General features: G+C 46.7%; 3 protein-coding genes across 8 annotated transcripts; 1 reads left to right on the top strand and 2 right to left on the bottom strand.

Moving 5' to 3' along the window:
* The first annotated feature begins 649 nt into the window (after positions 1-649).
* On the top strand, positions 650-8,120 carry med15 (mediator complex subunit 15). Of its 4 annotated transcripts, none has more exons than XM_062484314.1 (19): positions 650-810; positions 1,382-1,469; positions 1,625-1,676; positions 1,783-1,806; positions 1,934-2,098; positions 2,370-2,472; positions 2,512-2,689; positions 2,785-3,177; positions 3,400-3,522; positions 4,649-4,756; positions 5,296-5,414; positions 5,544-5,671; positions 5,767-5,901; positions 6,016-6,079; positions 6,167-6,233; positions 6,417-6,577; positions 6,865-7,031; positions 7,426-7,524; positions 7,652-8,120. In XM_062484314.1, the coding sequence occupies exons 1-19, from the start codon at positions 743-745 to the stop codon at positions 7,786-7,788; spliced, it is 2,379 nt and encodes a 792-aa protein (XP_062340298.1). In that variant the 5' UTR covers positions 650-742; the 3' UTR covers positions 7,789-8,120. The 4 variants fall into 4 exon arrangements, with proteins under 4 accessions (XP_062340298.1, XP_062340299.1, XP_062340297.1 ...); XM_062484315.1 differs by having other exon boundaries at positions 2,370-2,689; positions 2,785-2,850; positions 2,911-3,177; XM_062484313.1 differs by having other exon boundaries at positions 2,370-2,689.
* A 56-nt stretch (positions 8,121-8,176) lies between these two features.
* Positions 8,177-11,406, bottom strand: si:ch211-222n4.2 (uncharacterized protein LOC101885505 homolog). 2 transcript variants are annotated; one of them, XM_062484047.1, is made up of 7 exons: positions 10,630-11,406; positions 9,848-9,895; positions 9,416-9,527; positions 8,928-9,126; positions 8,705-8,805; positions 8,562-8,615; positions 8,177-8,437 (listed from the first exon to the last, which is right to left on the bottom strand). In XM_062484047.1, exons 1-7 carry the CDS (start codon positions 10,907-10,909, stop codon positions 8,302-8,304), a joined length of 930 nt encoding a protein of 309 aa, XP_062340031.1. In that variant the 5' UTR covers positions 10,910-11,406; the 3' UTR covers positions 8,177-8,301. The 2 variants fall into 2 exon arrangements, with proteins under 2 accessions (XP_062340031.1, XP_062340032.1); XM_062484048.1 differs by having other exon boundaries at positions 8,928-9,123.
* Positions 11,407-11,579: 173 nt separating this feature from the next.
* On the bottom strand, positions 11,580-20,763 carry smpd4 (sphingomyelin phosphodiesterase 4). Of its 2 annotated transcripts, XM_062484045.1 has the most exons (20): positions 20,604-20,763; positions 20,031-20,082; positions 19,853-19,939; positions 19,436-19,572; positions 17,518-17,593; positions 17,239-17,347; positions 17,081-17,133; positions 16,846-16,997; positions 16,623-16,755; positions 16,429-16,500; positions 15,056-15,145; positions 14,178-14,326; positions 13,958-14,048; positions 13,751-13,848; positions 13,419-13,582; positions 13,120-13,325; positions 12,781-13,014; positions 12,474-12,605; positions 12,245-12,373; positions 11,580-12,138 (listed from the first exon to the last, which is right to left on the bottom strand). In XM_062484045.1, exons 2-20 carry the CDS (start codon positions 20,067-20,069, stop codon positions 11,815-11,817), a joined length of 2,475 nt encoding a protein of 824 aa, XP_062340029.1. In that variant the 5' UTR covers positions 20,070-20,082; positions 20,604-20,763; the 3' UTR covers positions 11,580-11,814. The 2 variants fall into 2 exon arrangements, with proteins under 2 accessions (XP_062340029.1, XP_062340030.1); XM_062484046.1 differs by lacking the exon at positions 15,056-15,145.
* Between the last annotated feature and the right edge of the window lie 1,614 nt (positions 20,764-22,377).

Genomic DNA, 22,377 nt, shown 5'->3' with positions numbered 1-22,377 from the left:
AAAAACTAAATTGTATATTTCAGACTGATCTATTATAGTGGGGATGGTGGAAATACAGTGGATCAGAGAATTAACCAAATTATATCTGACTTCCGTTAGTCTGCACACAAATCCAACACCCTCTGGTGGTTAATAAAATGATTATTTTCTTTCATTTCAATTGTAAATTCGGAAGTCTAGTATTCTGTTGCACGAGCGTAACTTTGAAACCGCAAATGTTACACACAGCCTATGCGTTATATAGGGCCTACTAGTCTAAAACTTTGTAATTGTTCTGTAATAAAATGGCACGGGTCCAATTAAAGTAAAGAAAGATGTTGCAAGATAACCTTGATTCACGTTTCTTTCTGTAGGCTAAATGAAAAACGTGATCTAACTGAACCAATCTCCACTGTAGCTTAATGCTTTTTTCTCCATCGATCAGGTCACAGGTGGGGCGTTATAGGCCTACGTTGAAACTAGTTGTTTACATGTATATGTTTTAAGTGACAGCAGAAGATTCTCAATGTGGAGGGCTGAAATTAACGAATTAACATATTTTAGCTGATGGTCACAAAACTGTTAAAACGCTAATCTCAGTGACTGTACATCAAGTTAATAATGTCACTATGAATATACTTTTATTTTGAAAATCCGAAAACCAATATTGGCGCTGGCTTCACGGTACCAGTGAAGCTAGCTAGTAAGCAATGTCGTAGTAACACTTGGATAGCATACCGCTAGCATAGCGATCGATGCTGCAATGGATGTCCCAGGACCAGATAGTGACTGGAGAAGCCCTGCTTTCCGACAGAAAGTTGTGGCACAAATGTAAGAACACATTGCAATTAGCAAAATGTTAGCTACATTATTATAACTGTTAAAATGACTAACTAGCTAGCTTTTCATTCCAACTTTCTTAGTGGCTTGCTAGCGAGCGAGCTAGCTTGAAAGGGCTATCTAGTGTTAGCCTATCAAGCTAATATTGTAGTCGACCAGCTGGTTATGTACTTCACCTAGCCTTTTGAAATGCTAGCTTTAGAATCTAGCATGTCAGCGGTGCATGTCTCAGGCCGCTAGGCTAGTTGTAAGCAACACAACTTGTGTTTAAGTACCGCAGATATCTAGATACATTTTTTAGTTTATTAAATGAGGTTAATTAATGGTATAGCTATGAGTTTATAGGTTTGCTAGCTATCTAGTACTACAAGGGGGTAAAACGGTAGCCAACGAGTTAGCAAACGTTGCGATGAGTCATTTTCTGGATTCGTGTAGCTCTATGGTTTTGGGAGTGTATATATATATATATAAAAAAAGTGACGGATAACGTTAGCAATGGTTATTCTATGCAATACGGTAACGTTCACAATAAGACCCACTTATAAAACACCTCTTTCTTCAGCGATGAGGCAATGAGAAAGGCTGGAACTGCGCACACAAAGTCCAGCAATGAGATGGAGAACCATGTTTACCTAAAAGCCAAATCGAGAGTAAGTTAAAAAGCTTATAGTAATGATTTATTATGGTGTTGTGTAGTCATTATCTAAAAATAGATTAACAAGGTATCATCATATATCAACACGATATCACAACAGCATAGCCACATAACTGCTCAGTGGCACTATTAATTTCATATCCCTGACAGGAAGAATATTTGTCTCTGGTGGCAAGGCTGATCATACACTTCAGAGACATACGTAAGTATTAGCGTTTCCATATGCATTCATTTGATTTATTTATGTCTCTTGACAGCTGCTGAATAGCTTTTATAGTTTATTTCAAATGAATCTGCTTTTCTTACAGATAAAAAGGCACAGGGAGGTCCAGGTGAGTTGATGCACACTGCACATACCATTTTCAGTACATGCCCTCTAATGTTGAGTGTTTGAATACCTAATGATGAATGGTTTCAGCATGTATTTTTTAGCTATGTTTGTTATGTACTTTTTGCTAGATCCAATGAATGCCCTGACTAACCTGACTGGGCTCGGAGGGGGTCCAGCTGGCATTGGCATGGGACCTCGCCCGACTGGGGTGCCCATGAGTGGCATGGGGGCCATGGGGCAGATGCAGATGGGGCAGCATGCCATGGCAGGAGTGGCTGTCAACCCTCAAGCCAGTGAGTGTCTCTCCTTGAAGTGAACGTTTCCCCAGATTTCTCAAGTTTCCCTCTCTTTCTTTCTTCTTCCAGTTTTCAAATCAATACATGTTTGATACTTGGCACTTAAGGCAAGGGCCACTTAATTTTTGATTGAAACGGCCTTTCAGCCTATTCATTGTTGGACACCATTCAAATGCACAGTGCCGGCTGTGCCTTCCTCTTCCAGCGTTTCCAATATTCTCAGCTGGATTGAGGTGTTCCTCTGATGTCCTCCCTTGCCCTGTTGTAGGAGGCCCAGGGCAGATACAGCAGATGCAGCAGATGGCCCAACAGCAGGCCCAACAGCAACAACAGTCCATCCAGTTCCAGCAGTTCCAGGCACAGCAACAACAGTCGGCCATGCAGCAGCAGCAGCAGCAGCAACAGAATAGCATGCAGCAACAGCAGCAGTCGGCCATGCAGCAGCAGACCATCCAACAGCAGTTCCAGGTGCAGCAGCAGCAGCAACTGAAGCTTCAGCAGTTACAGCAGCAGCAGCAACAACATCATCAGAACCAGCAACTCCAGAACCAGCAGCAGCAGGCTCAGAACCAGCAACAACAGAACCAGGTATGGGGATGGGTAGACCACCGTAGTTTTAAGGCTTGAAAGCATGCGTCACGGTTCTGCACTACTGACGCGCCAAACCCCTCTTCCCTCTTCAGATGCACCCAGCAAGGATGCAGCAACAACAGCAGATAGCTCAGCTCCAACAACTCCAACAGCAGCATGCCCAGGCTCAAGCCCAGGCCCAAGCCCAGGCCCAAGCGCAGGCTCAAGCACAAGCCCAGGCCCAAGCCCAGGCCCAAGCGCAGGCCCAAGCGCAGGCCCAAGCCCATTCCATCCAGCAAATGGTCCAACAGCAGCAGCAGCAGCAGCAGGTTCAGGCCCAGTCCCAGCCTCAAGCGGGCCAGATGCCCCCCCACGCCCAGCAGCAGCAGCAGCAGGGCATGGTGCCCCAGTCCCTGGCTGGCCAGCTGCCCCCCGCCCAGCATGTCCCCATCGGCACCTTGCAGCAGCAGCAGCAGCAGCAGCAGCTCAAGATCCAAGCTTTGCAGGTAAAGCAGAGGGGGAGCTGTGAGGAACCCTAACACCGTAACACGCTGTCACAGGCAAACTCTTCTGGAGGTTTGAATCAGACACAACCCTCGATTACGGCAGTCGGCTTCAGTCTTTCTTTTATTTTTTTACACACCCCTCTGCTTGCTTGCTTCCCTTCCTGCCTTTGTGCTGTGTGTGTGTGTGTGTGTCTATGTCTACGTGTGTGTGTGTGTGGCCAGGTTAGAGCAGCATTGCAGCAGCAGCAGCAGGCACAACAGGCTCAGCAGGCAGCACAGGCCCAGCAGGCAGCACAGCAGGCAGCCGCCCAGGCCCAGCTAGCTGCAGCAGCAGCACCCGGCCAGGTAAGAGGTGGGGTGTGTGGGGTGGGGGGGAAGGGGGTGCATGCATTCACTCTAGGCTGGACTAGTCGCAGTCCAGCCTAGAGTGAATGCATGCTTTCAGACCTCTTGGGAGCACGCTCTATGAAATACGTGTGCTCAAAGGGTCAGATCAGATGTGTTACTACTGTATTATGGTTATGAAGACCTAGTGTGTATAGTCATTAGCATTGGATCATGCCAGGTTGTCGGTAACAGGGTGTGTGTTGCCTTGGTATTCCCTAACGTTTGGTGCAGACTTGCTTTTTCAGCACTTTTGCTTATTACCCCAACCAGAAGTGAGGTATACCCTGGCCTGGGTTTGAGTGTATCCTCTTCAAAACCCCCTTACCTCTGTGTTAAACTAGAAATCCCTCAGTCCGCTCCCCACACCCCTTTTTACCTCACCTCCAGTTAGAACACCCCCCCCCCCCCAAACCCAGCAGGAAAAATCACTTTTTCCTCTCCCCAATGGTACCTCTTAAAGAGGGCAGACCCATGTCCCATTCCCCCTCCATGGATGCATGACCACGCATTAAATGTTGCAACTGCATGCCGGCTTCGCCCTTTAATGCACAACACAGACGGCATCTCGCTCCACTCAACTGCATCTTCCAGTGCTATCGTCAGAAGGAAATGACATCTGGATCGTTGGGGGACTGCCCCAGCTGTCTCGCCAATTACCCAGCGCAATTGCAATTTGACTGAAAACGTAAAGGTTAAATTCAAACAGCCCCCCCCCCCATGTGCTCTTCATGCTTTTATTTTGAAAACCGTGGCAGTGGCAGGCCTCAGAATCATTGTCATGGCAACCATTTTTCTTTCTGTCCTCACGACCCCCAGAGTGCGACATGTTTGGCGACGCTGCTTGCTCCCCCCCCCCCCCTCTCTCTCTCACTCTGGGAGAGAGGACTGTAACCACGTGGCTCAAGCGTTATTTGTGCGTGAATATAAACCAATAGAACAGGCATGCCCTCGCGAGCCTGTGTGCAGGGTGTGTCCGAGCGCCTGTGCCGTGTGTGGGCATGTGCTTCATCTCCGCTGACGCGCTGCCTTTTCTTGTTTTTCGCCTGTGACATGTCTGTTGTCCCCCTCTCCTCCTCCTCCAAAGATGATGACGCGCCCTGGGATGCAAATTCCACCTCGGTTGCCCCGCGCGGCCCCGATCCCCGCCATACCCCCCAACTCTGCTGCCATGGGAGGACAGCAAATGCCACAGGTATTTACACCAGGGTAGAGTCACTCGTCTGCCGACCCCCACCCCCAACCCGACCTCAGTCCTCTCCCCCCCCCCCCATTGGCTGCCTGCCTGTGGTGCCCATGACGTCCCCCATGGCCTCCCCCATGGCCACCCCTCCCCGTGCACCCTTGCTTTTCCCCTTTCTACCCACCCAAACTCCACTTTCTCTATGCTGTAGATGATGGCAAGGTTTTTTTTTTTCCATCCTGCAAATGGTCTTAATGGATTGAGAGAGCCTCATTGTACCTACGCTTATTTGTATAGAAATGTTTTTTTTTTTAGGAAGCTGGCCTACTAAGTCCTGAATGGTAAGTATCTATAAGTCAATCTCTTTTTTTCCTCACTAGGTACTCATCTGGTTAGCGTGAAGTTATGTCATGTTTAAAAAAATATAAATAACATTGTCTTCAGGTTGCCATGTGACCCTGCTCCTAGCAAATGGAAGACCTGGACCCACCTGTGGGATCTCCTGTGTGTGTCCTAATTCTATTCTATTTATCTCCGCCCCGCTTTCACAGGTTCCGCCCCACCAAATGATGTCATCGCCCTCCCCAGTGCAGGTGCAGACACCTCAGTCGATGCCCCCCCCTCCCCAGCCCTCACCCCAGCCCCCGACCTCCCAGCCCAACTCAGTCAGGTAAGCCCCACCAGTTCTCACAAAAATCACCCTGCGATTTCCCCTGCGAATGAACCACGACCTCCCGCGGCGCGCGACCTCGGACCGTGGGCACTCGACCCCCAACCCCTTTGTGTTCCATCATTGCAGTTCTGGCCCCGCCCCCTCGCCGGGGGGCTTCCAACCCAGCCCCTCCCCCCAGCCCTCTCAGAGCCCAGCCACGGCACGCACCCCCCAGAACTATGGGGTTCCCTCCCCTGGACCCCTCAACACCCCAGGTACCAAGCCCAGCACTCCTAACCGATCGACATGGACCTGGTTACTAATGACCCGTTGAACTAATGGTGGTTTGCTGCTGTTCCCTGGTGCTAAGGCAACCCCGGCTCGGTGATGAGCCCTGCGGGGGCCACGTCCCTCGAGGACCAGCAGTACATGGAGAAGCTCAAACAGCTCTCCAAGTACATCGAGCCCTTACGCAGGATGATCAACAAGATCGACAAGAATGAAGGTATTTTGTTGGCCGTTGCACCTCGGGACAGATTCGGTCTGCCGTCTGTTATCGTGTCGTCGTCACGTATCTCTCCCCCCCCCCCCCCCCCCCCCCCCCCATGTGACCCCGCAGACAGGAAGAAGGACCTGAGTAAGATGAAGAGTCTTCTGAACATCCTGACGGACCCCAACACGAGGTAGAGCGTCCATGTTGGTCACGCGCTCGTCTTTTGGGGAGTCGTGCCCACGTCTGGACGGTACTCATGTTTCTGTTCCCTCACTAGGTGTCCTCTGAAGACTTTACAGAAGTGCGAGATAGCCCTGGAGAAACTGAAAAACGACATGGCTGTGGTAGGCATGCCCTCACGCTTTTTGGGGACATTTGGGAAAAGTCCGTTTAGTCGTTGACCTCTCACCTCGCAAGGGGTGTGAATACATGATCTACTCCACCGAAGGAATCAAAGTAAAGTATTACGGAAAGTGATGAAATGGTGTGTGTCCCGTCCTCCGTCCCCCCCCCCCCCCCACCCGTAGCCCACACCACCCCCTCCGCCTGTGCCCTGCACCAAGCAACAGTACCTGTGCCAGCCCCTGCTGGATGCCGTCATGGCTAACATCCGCTCGCCTGTCTTCAACCATTCCCTGTACCGCACCTTCGCCCCCGCCATGACTGCCATCCACGGACCGCCCATTACGTAAGCGCTGCCAGAACATTCCCCCCTTGCAAACACACTGCACGCTTGACTTGTTTCCTAGGTATGGAAATAGAAAACACATGACGAACAATATACCGTCGTTAATGTCTAATAGATGCACACGGCATATGTGAGACCGTGTAAAAGCCCCCCCCCCCCTGTGAAGACTTCCTGGCTACGATGGAATAATGTGTACACAGTACCGTTCTAAATATGACTGCACAAAACTACAGCCCCCAGTCACAATGTGCTTCCGATCCTCATCTGTACCCGCTTCCTGTCCACAGCGGGCCTATTATCGCGGCCCGGAAGAGGAAACACGAAGAGGACGACCGCCAGACCATCCCCAACATCCTGCAAGGGGAAGTGGCTCGCCTCAACTCCAAGTTCCTCGTCAGCCTCGACCCCTCGTTCTGCAGCAACAACGGCACCGTGCACCTCATCTGCAAACTAGGTGAGCCCACGGCTGAGCGGTTAGGGAATCGGGCTATTAATCAGAAGGTTCCCGGTTCGATTCCCGGCCGTTAAAAATGATGGTGTCCTTGGGCAAGGCGCTACTTGCCTCGGGGGGGGGGGGGGGGGGGGGAATGTCCCTGTACTTACTGTAAGTCGCCCTGGATAAGAGCGTCTGCTAAATGACGAAATGTAATGTCAATGTAAGACACAGCAGAGGAAAAGCTTGTTCCGATCGTAGAGCTCCGTGATGCAAAGATGCAGCCTTGTTTCAGACTCCGAGCTACTTTAAACAGTTGACCTTTTCTTATAAACCCAGTTGAGATCCCTGTGTCAGCAAACAGCCTCCAGACGCACGAGTCCCACCACTGACTGGTTGTGCTCTCCCTGTGTAGACGACAAGAACCTGCCCAGTGTGCCTCCCCTCCAGCTCAGCATCCCGGCAGACTACCCCGACCAGAGTCCTCAGTGGGCCGATGACGGACAGCAGTACGGTAAGTCCCTGGCACTCCCCGAACCCCCTCGTAAACATGGTTTCTTGTCCCTTTTAAAACGACCCAAACTTTAAAAAGACCCGAGCCGCGTGCTAGGTTGATTCATTTCTCGTGTGGGGCTTTCCAGGGGCAAACTCTTTCCTTCAGAACGTCCACAAGTACATGACGTCCAAGTTGCTGCAGCTTCCGGACAAGCACTCTGTGACGGCGCTGCTGAATACCTGGGCACAGAGCGTGAGACAGGCCTGTCTGTCTGCGGCTTAGAGGCTCAACACATACCCCCCCCCAGACTTTTTTCTTGATGCCCTACCTTTACTGAACTGAACTGTATAAACTGGACATAGGAGTGGAATTTGTCTGCACTCCAGGAGCATTGGACCTTCTCTACCACAAGAGGGCGCTGTTGCAACATGAACTGATACGGATACTGAATTCGGTGTTCATGAATGGGATAAACTGTTTGGATTTGGGAGGAAAGGAAAATGTGTAACGCATAACTCAACACTTTTGCTGTGTAAAGCTTTGAAGTGTTTGTGTGTATATATATATAATCTTAAAGGAATTTGTCTTTTGTTATGAATAAATAATTTTCTGTTTACCTGTCCCTTTATGAAATCGTGACGGTAAAAATGGCATTTCTATGAATTTGTGATGTGGGTACACAGAAATACTTTATTGTCACGGTGTGGTAGCTCACATCTAGCTGGTTGTGGTTTTAAATGGCTGTGAAAGAGTTATCTTGGGCAATGGTTCTTCAGTCCTGCAGTGCGTTCCTTTTTAGTGCAGTGTGTTCCTCAAGCGGCTTCTTTGGACAGCCTGAGTCCTCTTCTGCCTCTCAGCGACGCTGGAGTTCAGGCTTTGTTTGAGGGCTGGAAGGATCACTCTCTCTGCCACCCCGACCTCGGAACTAGACCTTCAAAGGGAAATCAAGAACAACCGCTTAAAAAAAAAAAAAAAAAATACACAAAACAAACAAAAAAAACTGGTGATTTCTGTTCATGGAAGTGAGAGATAGCAAGTAGCAGGATTTCACCTACGTTTTCTTGGGCTGTGGTTGACGTGCTAGCTTGGGAAACTTCTCTGTTTCAGCTCTTAATAGGAGACAAAACATGACATCCAAATAAATGTCTAAATCACTCCCATCAGTTGTGTCTGAAGGCAGAGATTGTGCTGTTCATACCTTGTGCCATCAGCGAGGTAGGACTTGGTCAGTATGTAGTTCTCAGGAGTGATTTTCTTGTTGAATACGATGTCTCTGAGAACAGCCTTCACGCGTATGATCTAGAAGGCAAAACCACGCCGTCGCTGGACCGATGTATAACATATCCGCCCACGGAAACGGCTCGGAAAAAATAGCCGCTCCGCACAGTCTGTGCATGCACGTGTCGGCGTAGTGTACCTACCTCCTGAGACTGCACACTGTTGGCATTGTACAGCTGACGTATGATGATCTCGCACTCCTGCAGGGTGGGGGCACGGGGGGGGTGTGCGGGGCTGCTGTGGATGCGGAGGGGCTGCAGGGAAGTGATGAGGCCCCCCCTTAACTCCGGCTTGTATTCCTGTCTGGGGGGTCCTTGGGTCTCACCGCAATCGCCAAGGCTGCTTCCAGGGGGGCAGGAAAGACAACATGCTTTCTATACTAACTGTAAGGGTCCTAACTAGAATTCCCAGCTAAATCTGGAGAGACTGTTCATTTAGGAAACTCCCTGAGAATCCCCTTGTTAACCAAAAAGAGAATCAGAGTTGTAACTAATCGATGGTAAATATGTAAGGTCCATTCTATATCCGTCGACTGAATTTGGACATAATGACATTGCTACTAGAGGTTTAATGAGGCAGAATACTGATAGGCATCAGTCGTGGGTGTCTCTCTGCAAGGGGCGGAGGGTACCTGAGACATGGGTCCTGTGAGGGCCGTGTGTCTTGAAGAGCCTGCTCCTGGTAGAACCCTTTATAGGCCTCACTGCCCTTTGTTGGTGGCCTTGTGGCCCGACGACTGGTTCCTATGGATAACACTGTATGATGTGTGTGTGTGTGTGGATAAATCTACTTTCATCGCTTATCTACTTACTCTTATAGCAAACTGGTCTGTGTTGAAAGAAAGGCATAATACAATGTTGTTTAGTTTGACTGACTACAATATGTCAGTCAGGCCCAAGAGGAAATCTGATTAACTTGATTTTAGATCAGACAAATTAAACTAAACAAATTGCAAATATTACATCAGCAAATCCCATGTAGACATAAGTGTCCTAACCATGCTGTAACTAAAGCCCAAATTGTAGAAAGAGAAAAAGACACGAAAAACACGTAGAAAGCCTACCTTTTCGGCACGACTTTGGCGTCTCCATGATCATCTTATACTGCAAATCTGTAAAGAAGCGTAAGTAACGTCATGTCCAAGCCAACACATTTCACGCAACACATCTCAGGTGTCCTCTGGTAATCTCTTCGAGAGTCTCGACACGGGGATGCCTCACTGCTCTCACTGAGTGAAGATAGACAAGCAGGTTCTCTTTATCTGGATTGAAAAATCTCTTGGCTGGTGGTTGAATACTGAGGTGACATGGAGAAGCTTGTTGTCTGTCCTGTAAAGTGATACAGCACCCCCTTACCCCCAACAGTGAAACAGTCACCATCCATTCATTTTCCTCATTCAATAACCCAGTGTTGCCATGCAACCACTATATAGAGTATCACTTCAGTCAGCATTGTCTCATCCTCAGATAGATTGTATGAAAAATGTTTTTTAAAAATAGACATTTATGTGAACTACAACTACAGATTCCATTTGAATCCGTATTTCAACCATTTATGGCCCCCACCCTATCTTGCTATGGACTCACTGCAGCAGGAGTTGCCTGATTTTTTATGCAACTGGCCCCAGATCAGTGATGTATCAACGATCGTTGCATCACAACACAGGAACAAGTTATAAAAAATAAAAGATAATGGGATTCAATCATGTAAATCAAAATATGCAAAGTTAAAGAACAACATAACTTTTTAATTTGTAATGAATAATTAACTTTTTTGCTACCAAGCTGTTATGAAATTCGGGAATACATTTCTAGCAGTTGTTCCTCAGATCCAGCTTGACCCCACCTTTATTTTCCCGTCTCAGGTCGTCTATTTCTCCATGGAGCTTCTGAAGCGTGTCCTTGTGTTGCAGCTGCAGGAACTGAATATTTCTCTGGAGCGACAATACGCGGGTATCCATGTCGCTGTGAGTTGTAACCTCTACCCCTCGGTCCGATGAGGGTGGGTCGATCAGCGAGTGCAAATGTTTGACCGGTGAAGGTCGGGGAACGAAAGACTTGTCAAGGCATCCTACTCGGGTCCAGTGAGGCAAATTTCGTAAAGGTGGAAGACTGTTGCTTGACATTGCTACTAGTGTTATCGTTAGAACTGGACTAGAGAATCAAGGAAATTTTAACATCGACTTGGAACTGGCTACAGTAGCCTAACTGCTAGCCAATAAAGTTAGTTAGTCTAGTTAGAGCTACTGCGCGCAACTCTGAACAGACATCTCACCACTCAGTTTCGCTTGGTTCACCTCCGAATCCACAGTAATGATTAAAAAAATATATCTAAACTAGTTTTAAGTAGGTAATTTAGCTGTCTGATATGACACTGACAGCAATAGTTGGTTAGCTATGTTGTTGGCTAAATGGACATGCGCAAAACACATAGCTACAACGTTGCCAAGGCAACATGTTTTCGCACACGACTGCATTTTAAAGTTCAATACAGTAATCAGGCAATTTTAAATCATAATCCCTCTGCTCATGACACCACAATCCCTTTCGTAAACCATGGATCACTGTATTTTACAGTATATTCCCCTATCCTGAAACACAACGGCGTTGATCGAACCGCTGGCTTCAGTGCAGTGGATGCCGAAATCGTTTCTCCTGAGTGCTGCTTTATCTCATACAGTACTAGAACAACACATACATCGTCATAAAGTGTCCCGACAGTAATAGCACTAGGCAGTTAATTTACTTGGTTTCAATGTGGGATTAACAAAATGCGACACATGTTGGACTAGGAAATTACAACGGTTCATTTGATATTTTATTAAGGATTTTGCAATCCTTCGGTAAAATGGAAACAAGTGAAGAAATCACTTCAACGGCCTAAAAATGCTTTTTTTTTACATCCGAAAGTCAATTCAATAATAGTATTTACAAGGATAAAATTGCAAAAATATTTCGCAAAAACACCCTGCAAAGCACAGAGGCAACAAAAAAAAAAGTACAAGCTGCCAGTTCAGTGAGTGACCTGCTACTAGTGGGATTTCAGTTTATCTCCCAAGAGGGTCAGGAGAACTCCATAGAGAACCCCCCCAGTGAGGATGAGCAAGGTGCAGGACAGGGGTCCAACAGAGAGAAGCGCCCCCATCACGTACAGCAGCACTAGCAGCAGCAGGGTCCTGTAGCTGGCTAGCGTGCGGATGCTTAGCCGCGGCTGGGGGTTCCTCTCCAATGTCCGCCGTGTCACCGGGCTTTTCCTCCTACCGCTTGCTCCGGCGACAGGGCCGGCCAGGTAGTGGCGTCCTAGCCGACCCAGGAAGTCCGGGCGTGAGCAGAGAGCTTCCATGCGATTCCCAAACTAGAGAGATCAAATGAAGCTCGGATCACATACTGGGCCTAACTGGTCGCCATCGGTGTCAGATTGTAATGTGTATTTCTGTCCTTTCTCCAACCACATGACTTACCCTGTCATTCACCAGTGAGGAGATCCTGAAGAGCAACCGCACCAGCACAGCGTTCTCGTAGCTTCTGATAGGCTGGAGCTCTGGGTCTCCCTGGTACTCGATCTCAAATCTACGCAGTCCATTGATGATCTGCACCAAAGAAAATAATTTAATAACGATCCATTTCCAACAACCGTGAGCTTGAGGCAAGGAGCATATCATGGAGACATGAATGCATCGTCGTTTTGACCTGCATGCGGCCCAGGTCTGTGAGGATGAGTCCATTCTCTCCCTGGATGCAGTCTGGCAGTTGTCTGGAGTTTATGTCGTCCTGCCCTGATCCAAGGTTAGCCATTAGCTGAGACAGCTGTCCAGGGTTTAACTAGATCATGGGGTACAGCAAAACAGACATTTGAATGTTGTGTCCCTTCTGGAACTGGTATGTGACAACAGCTGCAGTCTCAATCACAACAAAACAGCATTAGACCAGAGATCTAACCGAGCCCACTACTTGGATCAAGATGGTATTCACACAAATTCACGGAGAGCAAACCGACCCTGAAGATCTGACAGAGGTTCTCCAGCGCTCTGTCCAAGAACTCGTGAGTCTTCTTGAAACACTCGCCAGTCTCGTCCCCCCCCTCTGAACCCGAGAAGGTGTTGTTGAGGTCGGAGGAGCCCATCCCAAACCACGACATGAACGAGTTGTTGGACGCCACCTCGGCAGAGTGATCAGATATCCGCTTGGCGGTCTGCCTCGCCTGGGCGATGATCTGGATCAGCTTCAGAACCTACACCAAGATGAAGGCAGATTATTATTTAAAAAAAATGTTTCAAGGAACAAAACTGGTGACCACCACTTTGATCAGAATGGATCAAACTCCAAACCCACTCACAGCTCCCCTAAGCTCAGTGCCAAACATCTGTTTGTACTGGCAGTCCTGGCCCTCCAGGCCGTACACGTGGCTCTTCACCCGGAACACAGCGTCCGTCCCCGCGGGCTGCCGAGCGGACAGGAAGCTGCCGCCGTGGCCTGGCGTGAGGAAGACCCGATGCTGCCGATGGTGGAGGACGTGCTCGGGCTCCAGGAACAACTGCTCTCCTGGAAAGACGATTCAAGGGGGAGGGAGGGAATCAAAAAGGGTTTTCGTTTTCAAATGTATTTTATCGGCCCATGTTTGTGGCGGGTCCTGACCTTTCTGGATCATCTCTGCTAGGTTTGGCTGTGCAAACACTTTGGCCACCCTGAAGACCATCAGAGCATTTTTCACGTTGACCAAGTCTGTGCGGATGACTCTGTTGAGGAAGCCCTGAAAGAGCTTTGTGTACATGAGTAGGTTCTCTTGCACAAACGAGGCCCTGGGAGAGAGCGAGACATGAAATGATTAAGCTGTGGAAAGTAAACGGAGCGATAAATGACATTTCATAACTTGTATGCATTTTTCCCCAAAAAATATTAAGTTGTTTGAAAAACACAATAACGGTTTTTCCAACACCGTTTGCCTCTCACATATTCTGACAACTAACCATTTGTCAGGAACGCTTCTGTTTTGGTCAGTCAGAGGATTGGTTTTCTCTCCTGTATACCTCCACGGTTGGATGTAGCTAAGCCACGTCTCCAACACCTACGACCAAGTACAGAGGTTTGAGGCACGCTCTACATCCGGGTAGCATCCGGTTACGTTTCACGGGAAACGGACCAACGAAGGTTGACGTCAAACCCATCAAACTCACCGCTCTAAAGGAGGCGTCCAGAGGCCAGTGGCCGAAGCAGTGTTGCAGAAACACGTAGAGCTTCTGCTGGACGAAACGTTGAACCACCACCCTGCCGGGAGAAACGCAAGCCAAAGCCATGGTGAAGACACCCAAAACAACAAGGCTCGGATCTCCCCCCTTTTTTTCCCCTCAGAAACTTGAGAACCGAATGGGTCCGGCCAGGGCGGGGGCGTCTGACCTCTTGAACTCCTCCAGGGGACTGGCGTGAGAGTGGGCCGAGGGGGAGGAGGAGACCTGCTCGGGCTTCAGGCTGCTGGAGAAGGCGTGCAGGTGCTTGACCAGGAGACGCACCACCAGCACGTGCTCCTCTGTGGGACTGAAGGGCTCCTGAAAGAGCGGGCGGTTACACAGGGTTCCCCACGACCGCACGCAGCCAACCGACACACGGCGTTTCCCCCAGCTGACCCCCCCGCCCCGCTTCAAGCCACAGCTGTTAATATCGCGGCATCTCCTAATGCTGCATGGAATAGCATTCAACCCATCTCGCTACTGCCGCCATACAAATTATCTCTATGAACACATCGCAAAAAAACAAAAAACAAACCCAAACTGAAATGCAACAAAAGATATATATATATATATTAAAAGGGCGGATAAGTAACATGTTCTGTAAAGCGTAGTAGTGTTTGCTCTTCATAGAGAAATGTGAGATGAGACAGACGAAAAACACAAACTCAACCACACTGCGCAACGACGCCGTCAGACATTAAAAAGCATGCGTTAAAAAGGAAAAGACGCACACAGATGAATCAACTCAACACTTCAAAATACACAAACTGCACTCGAGGGTTAACGTCCCATTCAATGATACTTCTCTACAGGCTGAAGCCTAAACCGGAATACCCTATGCCAACTTCAGGTTGTATGGAAACTTCGTCGGTTTAGGCCCAGGACGAAATCCAAGTTTATTTCTCTATGCGTCGCTAATTGAGATCACGTTTCAGAGAAGTACCGTTGACCTTTCTGCCATTCCAATGCAGCCTTAACCCATGACTCTGGGTGGCCTAGTTTTACCTCCAGCAGGCCCCTGGGGGCTGAACGTAAAGGTAAATGTACTTGGTAGGTGTGGAGGGTCCCAGAGCCTGGAGGGGCGAGGGGTTGGCACGGCATGCTGGACATACTGAGGCGATACTGGAGCAGCGCCAGCTGTACGACCCGTCACACCCGGGGGAGGACGAGGAGGGAGGGGGAGGGGGGTGGGGAGGGGACAACAACACAGTAGGAACAGGAGGGAAAGGGAGGAAAGAGAAGGACAGCAGGAAGGAGATGAACATGACAATAAAGGAGGGGGGAAGGATAGAGTGCATTCACAAAAAGGAGAATTTTGTATAAAACAAAAAGAATATGGAAGAACACAGAAAGGGGGGGGGGGGGGGAAAAATCGAGAAGATATTGACCATGGGTACACTACGCCATGATAGCTGAGGGCGATGCAGTAGCCCTTTCCACACCCAAGACAGGAGGGATTACGAGGTTAATATCCTCTAACTGACACGATACACATGGGTTACACGTGACATGAGTTAATGGGGTTGTTAAGGCTTAGGTGGGGGAAAAGTCCACGTGTTGGGACTTTTGGAGGGTTGTTTTGGGGGGAATTTCTTTGGGTCGAGAAAGGAGATACTGCATCTCATAATCTGCTTTAATCACAACACAAATGAGTAGGTCATATTTACTAGCCAGTGTTCTATAAATAAATAAAAATATGGGATGCAAAAGGTTTTTGCTATAGATTGAGCCTATGATATTTAAAAGCTTTCCCTTAGGATTTAGGCTTCTTGGAAGCCAAGCAGCCCAACACATCAAACAGCCAAACAGACAGAGAACATACCAGAATAATGGATGGAGCCACAAAAAGATAGCATGCTCAAGTCATGAGAAGAAGCAAATGCACTACTACCAGAAATACATGCCAAATCATCAATGCAGTCTTTACACTGACGCAATTATTATGCAAAAGTAAATATTGTCAAAAGATAAAAATAATCTTGATTACATTATATTTTATGCCTTAAGACTATTCTGTAGACTATTCTGTGTTAGTAGTCCTTTATTCAGGACTGCTAACATCCAGTACTACCAAAGCAACTCATGCCCAGTGCAAAGTTGATACAAAAAAGATGGAATCTCCTTAGAAGCAGCATAATGCCATTTATACCCTCTCCCACCTTGCTTGTGTAAAGGTGTTGCTTAACTTGATGCAGGAGTGCAGCCTATAGCTTGTGTCTAACATTCTCTGCAGGGATGTGAATGGAGGTAGGCACATTTAACTTGAGAGCCTGCAAGGGCCCTAGTGCAGACACGGGAGAGGGAAGGGACTGGTGGAGGGCATGGTGGGCTTGTGGTCAACAATCAGCCGTGTGCAGCGCAGGGAAGGTGTGTGAGGAGGGAGAGGGGGTGAATGACAGGCCCACATGTCAGGCTCTTACCTTCACCTGGGGGGACTGGAGCTTCTGATACATCTCCAGGGAGTAATGATGCAGCCAGATCTCTACAAACACCTAGGATCACAATCAATATATACTTCCATACGGTTCACTGCAGACCTTCCAAACATTAGATCTTAGAACTTTCCCTTCCCCCACCCCCCATTCAGTGCTGACTTAGTTTGAAGGTGCCTCACCTGTAATAGAGTCTCTGACCTCCAGATCTCCTGGGCAGCGGGGTCAGCGTTGACGGAGGGTTGATGGGATATATGGCGTTTTAGGAGGCTGGTGCTGTGGATGCCGTACCCCGCAAAAGGCACAGAGGGAGACCTTGGAAGAATACAAAAACAAGCAGGACAGTGAGATGTAGGACGGGGGATTCCTTTTTGATCCCGTTTATAAATCATTGCGATTTTTTACCTGGGTGCAGGTGCAGAAACAGAGCCCCTGGAGTCAGAGAAAGGAGAGGGCGGCACGTTGCCCTCAGTGGGAAGGAAGTATTTGAGGTAAGAGTCCACCAGCACGAAGTAGGCATTGTCTGAAGCGCTCACAAGTTGGCCTGGAGGGTAGTTCTAAGAGAAAAACATTACTTACATTACTGTGAAATCATTTGACAATATACGGTATCGTTCCTCTGTTGAAAGTGTACGTTTACCTTTGGTGTTATAAGACTTGAGGCCAAGTTGAACATGTAAAATTCAAAAGGATCTGCACAAGGTTAAGGAACACTACTTTCAGTCGTTAAAATACCCAGTTGATTCATCTGCTTTATAAGGTGATTATCTAATTTGTGAGTGAAAGCACAAAGGATACTGAGAGCCAGGCTGAGAGACAGCAGACCAGACAGAGGGAACTGCAGCTTGTTGTGAAAAAGCGGGCAATCCGGGAGGACACCTTCATGTATAGATGCCCTTACAGGACCCTACAACCGAATCAAAAGAGATTCTAGAGTTGATCAATTGTCTGCAGTTTCTGTAATGAAGTACTGCAGTCACCATAGAACAGGCCTTAACATTTTGAACAGTCCAACCAGTTTAAACGTATAACAAATAGAAAAATGATATGACAAAATTCAAAAGAGAGGGTACCAACCGGTAGATAGCTGACAGGTATTTCATACTTGTAATCTTCTGCTTGGAGTTTGTATACTAGTTTCATCATTGGCCCACTGAAAGTGATAAGAGAAATAAAGTAAAGAGTTCAATGTCTTAGCCTTACAGATGGTTTCAATATGGAGTGGTGCACTCCACAATATACACATTTATGTATATTTGACCAGATATACAGTTAGGTCCATAAATATTTGGACATTGACACAATTTATCATTTTGGCTCTGTATACCCCCACAATGGATTTGAAATGAAACAATCAAGATGTGCTTTAAGTGCAGACTTTCAGCTTTAATTTCAGGGTATTTACATCCAAATCAGGTGAACGGTGTAGGAATTACAACACATTTTATATGTGGCCCCCCCCTTTTTAAGGGACCAAAAATAATTGGACAAACTAACATAATCATAAATCTAATTGTCACTTAATACTTGGTTGCAAATCCTTTGCAGTCAATGACAGCCTGAAGTCTGGAACCCATAGACATCACCAGACGCTGGGTTTCGTCCCTGGTGATGCTCTGCCAGGCCTCTACTGCAACTGTCTTCAGTTCCTGCTTGTTCTTGGGGAATTTTCCCTTCAGTTTTGTCTTTAGCAAGTGAAATGCATGATCAATTGGATTTAGGTCAGGTGATTGACTTGGCCATTGCAGAACATTCCACTTCTTTGCCTTAAAAAACTCTTTGGTTGCTTTCGCAGTATGCTTCGGGTCATTGTCCATCTGCACTGTGAAGCGCCGTCCTATGAGTTCTGAAGCATTTGGCTGAATCTGAACAGATAATATTGCCAGAAACACTTCAGAATTCATCCTACTGCTTTTGTCAGCAGTCACATCATCGATAAATACAAGGGAACCAGTTCCATTGGCAGCCATACATGCCCACGCCATAACACTACCTCCACCATGCTTCACTGATGAGGTGGTATGCTTTGGATCATGAGCAGTTCCTTCCCTTCTCCATACTCTTCTCTTCCCATCATTCTGGTACAAGTTGATCTTGGTCTCATCTGTCCATAGGATGTTGTTCCAGAACTGTACAGGGTCTTTTAGATGTTTTTTGGCAAACTCTAATCTTGTCTTCCTGTTTTTGAGACTCACCAATGGTTTACATCTTGTGGTGAACCCTCTGTATTTACTCTGGTGAAGTCTTCTCTTAATTTTTGACTTTGACACAGATACGCCTACCTCCTGGAGAGTGTTCTTGATCTGGCCAACTGTTGTGAAGGGGTTTTTCTTCACCAGGGAAAGAATTGTTCTGTCGTCCACCACAGTTGTTTTCAGTGGTCTTCCGGGTCTTTTGGTGTTGCTAAGCTCACCAGTGCGTTCTTTCTTTTTAAGAATGTACCAAACAGTTGATTTGGCCACACCTAATGTTTTTGCTATCTCTCTGATAGGTTTGTTTTGATTTTTCAGCCTAACGATAGCTTGCTTCACTGATGGTGACAGCTCTTTGGACTTCATATTGAGAGTTGACAGCAACAGATTCCAAACACAAATACCATACTTGAAATGAACTCTAGACCTTTTATCTGCTCCTTGTCAATGAAATAACGAACTCCCATGAGGGAATAACATACACCTGGCCATGGAACAGCTGAGCAGCCAATTGTCCAATTACTTTTGGTCCCTTAAAAAGGGGGGGGCCACATATCAAATGTGTTGTAATTCCTACACCGTTCACCTGATTTGGATGTAAATACCCTGAAATTAAAGCTGAAAGTCTGCACTTAAAGCACATCTTGATTGTTTCATTTCAAATCCATTGTGGTGGTATACAGAGCCAAAATGATGAAAATTGTGTCAATGTCCAAATATTTATGGACCTAACTGTAACTATAACAATCAGCTAAATACGCGACTCCAACATTAAGAGACCAATCATAACAGTATAATTCTACCTGGGATCCAGGAAGTCCATTGCAATGTTGTATTCATTGCTGCGTGCTTGCAGGAATCGCAGGTTCCAGCCCACGATCACGCCGTCTAGACTGCCAAACACGGTCTCCACCAGCCATGGGAATATCAGGTGCAATTCCTATAGAGCCGTATCACAACAGTTTGTCCTCAGCATCATGTAAACCGTTTTTAGAATATAAAACCCTTAAGGTGGGTAAAACAGACACGCTCAATTTGGTTCAAACAGTGAGCTGATGACATGCTGAGTGACAAAAAATTGTCTGAGTGAGCTTTGTGTTGAAACTACAAATGTTACATTTCTGACACCTCCACCAATCACAATAGGCAGCTGTTTTGACACATTTCCAAAAGGTGCGCACACACACACTTTTCACACTGAAAAATGGTGGAGAGGTTACCTTTGCAGGGTACTCATCAATCACTTTCACCAATTCTTGGCAACGCTGAAGGAGAGGCTTGGTTGTTGAGTCAACTTTCAGGTTTGCCTGAAAAGAGTTTAAATATAATATACTTCTTAACTTTATTTTGTCAACAGAAAGAGCTGATATTTTACCAATAACAGCTAGCATTACTTACCAGTAAAAAACTGGGTTGTTGCAAGACTGGCGCAGCCATAGCAGCCTCTAGTCTGTAAAGGCGGGTTACATGTCATTTACATTTACTTGGCACTTAACTAACCACCAAAACAAACAAAACAAAACTTAAAGCTAAGCTACTTTAACCTTAACCTTAACAATGTCAACGTGTAGCTACATTAAAATAGGTAATTACATTGACGTTATCTAGCAAGATAGCTTGGCTTAGCTAGCCTAATTCAAAAAGTTGAATTGGTGTCAAGTACAGTGTTAGGGCTCTAGGGCGGCCTCGTCAGGTAGTTAGTTAACTAACTTTGAATATTAATCTGGTCACGCTGTATGAGCAGGTTGAAGACTATCACGATGGTGTTTATAGATAAATACCATGCTACTGTAGCTAAACTAGGTTGTGTTAACTGTGTCTGTGACAGCTAGGATAGCTAGAGAGCTACGTTAGCTAGCTAGCAAGCTTGCTAGAGAGTCTACAGACAGGGCGCCGAAGCGTGCTTGCTTGCTACGATATAGTTGATCTTATTACAATGCAATATTGGAAAGACGAAAACATGCATATTACCTATAACTTATATGCTTTAAGTTCCCTAAATTGTCCGAATTTCCACGTCAGGTACCGATGTGCCTCGTTTCTGTTAGGCATCAGAGCGACACCATAGCTAAACTGATGTCATTTCCGATAAAGCATGAGACCGCTGTGTTCTTGAACGGTCCAGTAGCCTACCCGTGTGTTTATTGGCGCCAGTAAATAACAGAAAAACTCACATTTTTCTGTAGATGGCAGTGGTACACACACTAGTTTTACTTTTATGAGCACTAACCATTCTGTTTGTGCTGGGTAAAAGTTACAGTTTATAGTATATATTTTCTTCTCTGAGATAATAATTTAATTCTGTGTAAAGTAATTTTGTTCAGACAAAATTGCATTATGAAAAAACATATTTGGTAGGCTACTTGAAGGTGGTTGGAAGTGAGAACGTCATAAATATTTTAACGAGTCCCAGGCCACCTGAGTACAGAGCGTCACTAGAAGTTGTCAATTAGCATCTATTTTGCTTAAGCGTGTGCTGCTATGTTGACAATGTCATGCGCATGGGCAATAAGGGGCCTTTACTGCAGGTGTGGAAAACTTTTTGTGTTGAAGGCAAGGCCACCATGAGCCATAAGAGCGACTGATCGTTGATGGAAACGATGCAGGTATTTAATTAATGTACGTTTAAACGGAACATGCAAAGTTGCAAGTTTTATGGTGCCAAATTTGTTGTCGACTATTTGGGAATGTAACACACTGTTAAGGTGAGTGTCAGCACTCGATAAAAAACCGACCACTTAAATGTATTTTCAGACTGTTTAACTGTTTATCATGGTTGATGTTTTATACATCCTCCAACAGATAGTTAGTAGGCCTATATCGATCTGTGCCGCAAACCTCTAACTTTCCCACGCTCCGCCGAGATTTGAGTATAAAACAATGAGTGGCTCAGCAAGATTATATTGTTGTTTTGCAGTAGGCTATAATGCTGTACCAGTCAGCTCCATTCCATTAGTGAAATGTAATCCACATATTTGCCGGTATTATTGTGGAGATAATCTAAGGCTTGTTAAACTATGTTTGCAAGTTTTAAATTGGTGAAATGTAGGCCTACCAACGGCGTGTTTTCTGATTATGTCATTTGGTCTGGGATTATTTCTGTTGTTTTCCAAGACTTTCTAGGCAGAAAGTCCTATAATATGTGCCCAGAAATAATAGAAGAGTTTCCTCGATGCAGCCGACAGTAATTGTTATGAGCTACCTATTTATCTACTGAAGTAATGAAGAGAGCTTGATACATTAAAACCAATTGGATGGACAGTCACAAAGTATATTTTAGTGTTCAGGGTGAACCGCTTGAAGGGCTCTATGTCTCAGAATGGCCCTCTCAGGTTTCTGACCTCAGTCAGCAGCAACAGGGGAGGGCTCACCTTAGCAACAAGGTTTCCGTGTAGCCCAGTGTGCTGAATAGGAACCGCAGAGAAAGAGACACACCGAGAGAGGACAAAAAAAGTGGATGGAGAAGGTGAGGCTGGATTTTGTTTTTCCGGAAGATAACTACGTGGCTTCCTTTTGTGATGTCACCGCTGTCTTTTTCCTTTTCTGACTTTGCCAATCCCCCGTTCCTTGTTGTCTTAGTCCATTTACTCACTGTCCTGCACTCTCCCTTTTGACTTTTCTCCTCCTCCCCGTCACGTGTCTGTGTCTTCTTTAACATTCAGGGCTAGTTAGTGTGCACTATGCAGTCAGGGAATTTGTGTCCCATTGGATGACTAGAGGGCCTTCACCAGAAGTCAGTTCAGCC

This window comes from Osmerus eperlanus, chromosome 18, assembly GCF_963692335.1.
Source record: "Osmerus eperlanus chromosome 18, fOsmEpe2.1, whole genome shotgun sequence".
Taxonomy (NCBI): Eukaryota; Metazoa; Chordata; class Actinopteri; order Osmeriformes; family Osmeridae; genus Osmerus; species Osmerus eperlanus.
This window is presented reverse-complemented; position numbering and strand designations above follow the sequence as displayed.

Excerpts from the sequence above, each read along its gene's own strand:
- med15 (XM_062484313.1), top strand. The coding sequence starts at position 743 with ATGGATGTCCCAGGACCAGATAGTGACTGGAGAAGCCCTGCTTTCCGA. Across the intron at positions 6,080-6,166 it reads CTGACGGACCCCAACACGAG|GTGTCCTCTGAAGACTTTAC; the intron begins GTAGAGCGTCCA and ends TTCCCTCACTAG. Across the intron at positions 6,234-6,416 it reads TGAAAAACGACATGGCTGTG|CCCACACCACCCCCTCCGCC; the intron begins GTAGGCATGCCC and ends CCCCACCCGTAG.
- smpd4 (XM_062484045.1), bottom strand. The coding sequence starts at position 20,069 with ATGGCTGCGCCAGTCTTGCAACAACCCAGTTTTTTACTG. Across the intron at positions 17,594-19,435 it reads ATGGACTTCCTGGATCCCAG|TGGGCCAATGATGAAACTAG; the intron begins GTAGAATTATAC and ends TATCACTTTCAG. Across the intron at positions 16,998-17,080 it reads CAAGTCTTATAACACCAAAG|AACTACCCTCCAGGCCAACT; the intron begins GTAAACGTACAC and ends TTTTTCTCTTAG.
- si:ch211-222n4.2 (XM_062484047.1), bottom strand. The coding sequence starts at position 10,909 with ATGTCAAGCAACAGTCTTCCACCTTTACGAAATTTGCCTCACTGGACC. Across the intron at positions 9,896-10,629 it reads CCTGAGACGGGAAAATAAAG|ATTTGCAGTATAAGATGATC; the intron begins GTGGGGTCAAGC and ends GCTTCTTTACAG. Across the intron at positions 8,806-8,927 it reads ACAGTGTGCAGTCTCAGGAG|ATCATACGCGTGAAGGCTGT; the intron begins GTAGGTACACTA and ends TTTGCCTTCTAG.